This window comes from Miscanthus floridulus, chromosome 18 (genome assembly GCF_019320115.1).
Source record: "Miscanthus floridulus cultivar M001 chromosome 18, ASM1932011v1, whole genome shotgun sequence".
Taxonomy (NCBI): domain Eukaryota; kingdom Viridiplantae; phylum Streptophyta; class Magnoliopsida; order Poales; family Poaceae; genus Miscanthus; species Miscanthus floridulus.
The window spans coordinates 70,606,823-70,612,048 of NC_089597.1; the positions used below are offsets into that span (position 1 = coordinate 70,606,823).

General features: G+C 52.8%; 1 protein-coding gene across 1 annotated transcript; it reads right to left on the minus strand.

Moving 5' to 3' along the window:
• Window positions 1–4,069: 4,069 nt before the first annotated feature.
• LOC136524000 (uncharacterized) lies at window positions 4,070–4,809 on the minus strand. Its single transcript, XM_066517493.1, has 3 exons — window positions 4,675–4,809; window positions 4,277–4,567; window positions 4,070–4,189 (listed from the first exon to the last, which is right to left on the minus strand). Exons 1-3 carry the CDS (start codon window positions 4,807–4,809, stop codon window positions 4,070–4,072), a joined length of 546 nt encoding a protein of 181 aa, XP_066373590.1.
• Window positions 4,810–5,226: the final 417 nt, after the last annotated feature.

Below are 5,226 nucleotides of genomic sequence, written 5' to 3' on the forward strand. Positions count from 1 at the left end.
GTGATGTTGAGTGCAGTTCTTTTGTCACTCGAATCGCCTAAAATTTGGGTTTGTTGAACAATGCTTTGGTCTCTTATATTATCGAGAAGCGTTTATATATTGATTTTGAGTATTTTCGTCAAGCCCATATGCTGAAAAAGAGAAATGATGGACAACTTGTTATGATATATCTAGGGTATACAACTGAGATTCTATTACCTAACTGGAATCTTGGTTTATATACTTTGAATTCTTTCACTTTCGATCTATAGGTTAAGGAGGCAGCATCTCGTAGAACTGCCTCTGCAAGACTGTCCCATGCACCGCACCCTCGATACTGTGGCGTTGACCCAATTCCAGAAGGACCGGCTTACATTAGCTATGCCGGTTGGGACCAAGTAGGATCTTCCCGTGGGTACCAGCCCAAACATGCTGATTGGGAACAACCATCTCTGCATTAATCCGAAGGCTCCTGGCAGCAAGCTCCAAGTGAGTAGTGGCACTATAGGAATTTCGACGACTACCTGCAACAACAGTATGAAGAAACCTCAAGTGGTCATCAGGGAGGACGCATGCCTTTCTCTAGCCAGGGGTATTACGATCAATAGATGGACCACCAACGCTTCAACAATGGACTGATGACCCTTGAGGTACAAAACACTACGATACAAAACAAATTGTGTCGGTGCAGAAAGTGACCAACAAGTAAATATTTGTAGTTTTGCTGTATGTTGTGATCGGAGGTGGCCTAGCACTCAATGATACAGGGTTTATACTGGTTTAGACAACGTGCCCTACATCCAGTTTGAGTCGGTCGGTGACTTTAATCCTGAGCCTAGGTGCTCGAAGTTTGCAGTGGGGTTACAAACGAGAAGGAGAAAGATGGAGGTATAAGAGGTCCGGAAGGGCTGAGAGTGACAGGAGCTCCGCTATGAGCTAAGTGTTCAAGCGTGTGCTTGAGGTCCGAACCTGGCGGTTCTGTAGTTGTGAGCTAGTGAACTTGATCGATCTAATGAATCTGGAAGCACTTGAATCGACCTGGATTAACTGAGTCTCTTGGGAGAGAGCGCATCCCCTTTTATAGATGAAGGGGATGGCCTTACAAGTGAGGAAGAGAATACGTATGCTTCTAAACCTTGCTGCCTAGGCCGGTGGGTACAAGATGATGGTAGGCACCACAACTGCTGTTGTATGTCGGATGCACGTGGGAGGCTGCGTCGTTTTGTTCGGGTATGGCAGATGTCAGTACCTGCTATAGTGTTGATGCCTGGAGGCATGTGAGGGGTCTTACCATGTTCACTCGGTATGGTAAATACCGGCGCCCACAACACTGTCGATGCCTAGAGGTATGTTGGGGGGGGGAGCCTTTCCGTATGGGAGTTAATGACGCCCACAATACTATAGGGAAAATGTCAGGCGCCTACAACCCTATTTTTGTCAGGGTGGTTGCAGAGTATTGTTTCTGTAGGTGTACGGGGTATGGTCCCTGGTATCGTGGTTCGACATGTGTGCCTTGCCTTGCTTTCTCTATTCGTTCCTTGGTCCTTTCCAGGCCGTCGTCCCCGGTCGGTCAGGTCCTAGTAGGCTATGGTTGCGCCAGTCGGAGAAGAGCGGTGAGCAGGATTTTTGCGTACCCCGGTCGGAGACGCGAGGTTAGAGTCAGAAGTAGTGTCTCGGCCAGGCCTTCCGGTCAGAGAGGCTGTTTGGAGGCGGGCTACAGATCGAAGTGAGCGCTCCGGTCGGAGAGGAGGGCCGGATTCAAAAAATGAGCATCGTTCCTCCTCGGTCAGGCCTTTTGGTTCATGATTGGATCGCTCTTCTGGCCTGTTGTTCCGACACTTGGGCCAGGCCCATGAGTTGCGCGTTGTCTACTTGGGTCAAGCCTTTGTCAGCGGGTGCGCACGAGCGCACCTGCGGGTGTAGCCTCCGGGCGATTCGGGCAGAATCGTCTAGGGGGTGTTTGTTAGCGGGCATGCGCGCATGTTTTTTAGTTGAGACGGAATTGTCAACCAAGGCATCGTTGCGTAGCCGCGGCGTTTTTAGTTTTGGGATCGGGCGAGGTAGAGCTCGTGGATCCTAGCGTCGGTGCGCGCTGTGGGATCAGGCAAGGTAGTTAGTTAGTTTAGGGATCGGTCGAGACGAAGCTCGCTGATCCTAGCGTCAGTGCACACCGTGGGATTGGGCGAGTCGGAGTTATGGATCCTGATGGGGCGAGTTTGGGGTCGCAGACCTAGGCATTTCGTGTGCAGTCGAAGCGTAGCCGGATGGGGTGAGTTTAGGGTCGCAGACCTAGGTAGTTTTGGAGTCCCCAAGCGCTGGCTTGGCGTCGGGGTCAGAGCCCCTATGCACCGGCTGGGTGTCGGGGTGTGTCTGTATCAGACCTTCTTGGATGCAGGCAGATGGCTCGTGGACGTCCTTGATGAAGATCTTGCTTGGGGATGGATCCCGCCTGGCGGCCAATTTCGTAAGAAAATCGATGATGTCGTTGTCCTTTTAGGGGACATGATGCGGCTCGATCCCCTGGAATTTGTCCTTGAGCTTGCGCACCTCTTGGCAGTATGCTACCATGAGGGGGCTTTTGCAGGAGGACTCCTTCATGACCTAATCAATGAGTAGCTCCGAGTCACCGCGAATGTAGAGTCACGTAGCACCCAACTCGAAGGCGATGCGTAGTCCATTGATGAGGGCCTCGTACTTCATGGCATTGTTTAAGGCTGAAAAGTGGAGGCGGATGGCGTAGCGGAGCCTACTCCTGTCTAGGGAGATCAGAACCACTCCAGCCCCTGAGTCGGGCGCCATTACGAACCCGTCGAAGTACATTGTCCAGTACTCGTGGGTGATGTCTGGGATAGGTAGCTACACCTCTATCCATTTGGTGACAAAATCCGTGAGAGCCTGAGATTTAATGGCGGTACGGGGGATGTACCTCATGTCATGGCCTATGAGTTTGAGTGCCCACTTAGAGATCCATCCCACGGCGTCATGGTTGCGGATGATGTCCCCGAGCAGGTATGAAGTGATGACCGCGACTTTGTGGTTGATGAAGTAGTGCAGGAGCTTCTGGGTCGCCATGAGCACGGCGTATAGGAGTTTCTGCACCTAGGGGTACCGAACCTTGGGGTCGGTGAGTACTTCCCCGACGAAGTATATGGGCTACTGGACCTTAAGTTAGTGTCTCGGCTCCTCCCTTTCGACGACCAGCATGGCACTTACCACATGGTTGCTGGCTTCGATGTAGAAGAGAAGGGGTTCTACCCGTTCGGGAGCGACGAGGATCGGGGATGACGTCAGGGATGTTTTGAGGCTCTCTAGGGCCTGCTGAGCTTCCTTAGTCTAGACGAAAGTGTCCATCTTTTTGAGGAGGTTATAGAGTGGCATCCCCCGTTCAACGAGTCAGGAGATGAATCATCTTAGGGCAGCCAGATAGCCGGTGAGCCTTTGTATGCCCTTGACGTTGCGTATGGGACCCATGTTGGAGATGGTCGTGATTTTTTCAGGGGTCGGCCTCGTTGCCGCGCTTGGACACAATGTAATCTAATAGCTTCCCCTTCGGAACCCCGAAAACACATTTTTTGGGATTCAGCCTAATGTTGAATCTTCTTAGGTCCACGAACGTTGTGGCCAAGTTTGTGATCAGGTCATAGGCTTGAGTTGTTTTGACCACTATGTCATCAACATATACTGATGATCGTTGGTCTTGGTCGCTCGGCTTGATCAGGCTGATCGAGCAGGTCGATTTGGTCGGCGAAGCATTGCTGCATGCACCTTTGGTAGGTGGCGCCAGTGTTCTTCAAGCGGAATGGCATGGTTACATAGCAGTATGAACCATACGGGGTGATGAATGAGGTTCTGAGCTGACCAGACTCTTTCATCGTGATCCTGGTGATAGCCCTGAGTAGGCATCCAGAAAGGCTGAGGATCTCGCAACCTGAGGTGGAGTCGACTATCTGGTCTATGCGTGGCAAAGGGAAGTGATCCTTTGGGCATGCTTTGTTGAGGCTAGTATAATCAATGCACATTCTCGCAAGCTAGTCGGAGTGGAATACCTCTCTGATAAATCCGGCTGCCAGGAGTTTGGCGATCTCTTCGCCTACGGCCCTGCGCCTTTCATCGTCAAAACGGCGCAGACATTGCTTGGCGGCTTCAAGCCCGGGATGAGGCACAGTGCGTGTTCGGTGACCTCCCGCAGTATGCTTGGCATGTCAGAGGGCTGCCATGCGAAGACATCACAATTAGCGCGCAGGAAGTCAATGAGCTCGCATTCCTATTTGGTCAAGAGCTGGGTCTCGATCCACACCGTCTTGGCCGGGTCGGTGGGGTCGACCCCCACTGCCTTGGTTTCCTCGAGCGGACGGAAGGCCGTCGAGGAGGTTGGTTCATTGCAGTTTGGGACTACAGGGATCGATGATTCCCCGAGCCACGGGAGCTCGGTCGAGTTAACGACCGCAGTGGCGAGCTCGTAGTGCTCGCGGTCGCACGTGAAGGCATGTGAGAAGGTGCTGCTCACGGTGATGACATCATTCAGTCCTGGCATCTTCAGCTTGAGGTAGGTGTAGTTGGGGATTACCATGAATTTGGCGTAGCTTGGCTGCCCCAAGATGACGTGGTAGGACCCTAGAAAGTCCACTTCGAAGGTGAGGACCTCTGAGCAGGAAGTTGGCTCGGTTGCCGATCGTGACGGGTAGGTCAATCTACCCTGAGCATGTATGCCTGCGCTCCTAGGATCACCCCGTGGAAGGGAGAGCCCACCTGGCAGAGCTTCGATCGGGGGATGCGCATGGTGTCGAGGGTGTCGATGTAGAGGATGTTGAGGCCGCTGCCTCCGTCCATCGGCACCTTGGTGAGGTGCTTCTTGCAGACAATGGGATCAACGACGAGCGGGTAGTGTCCTGGTCTCGCGACATGGGAGGGATGGCCCCTCTGATCGAAGGTGATCGGAGATTCCGACCAGCTGAGGAAGGAGGGGACGGCCGTCTCGGTGGCACATGCCTCCCTATAACGTACCTTATGCTAGCACTTGAACCAGATGACGTCGGATCCATCGAAGATCATAATGCATTCGTCAGCGTCGGGGAAATCGTCTTCGTCCGTGCTCGACGTGCCTCCTTTCTTGGCTGCCGCCTCTTTGCCGTCCCCTTCTTTCGGCCCACCGGCCTGTTGTAGGAAACATTTGAGGAGCTTGCAGTCCTTGTAGAAGTGTTTGATGGGGTAGGCGTGGTTTGTGCATGGGCTATCCATGAGTTTGTT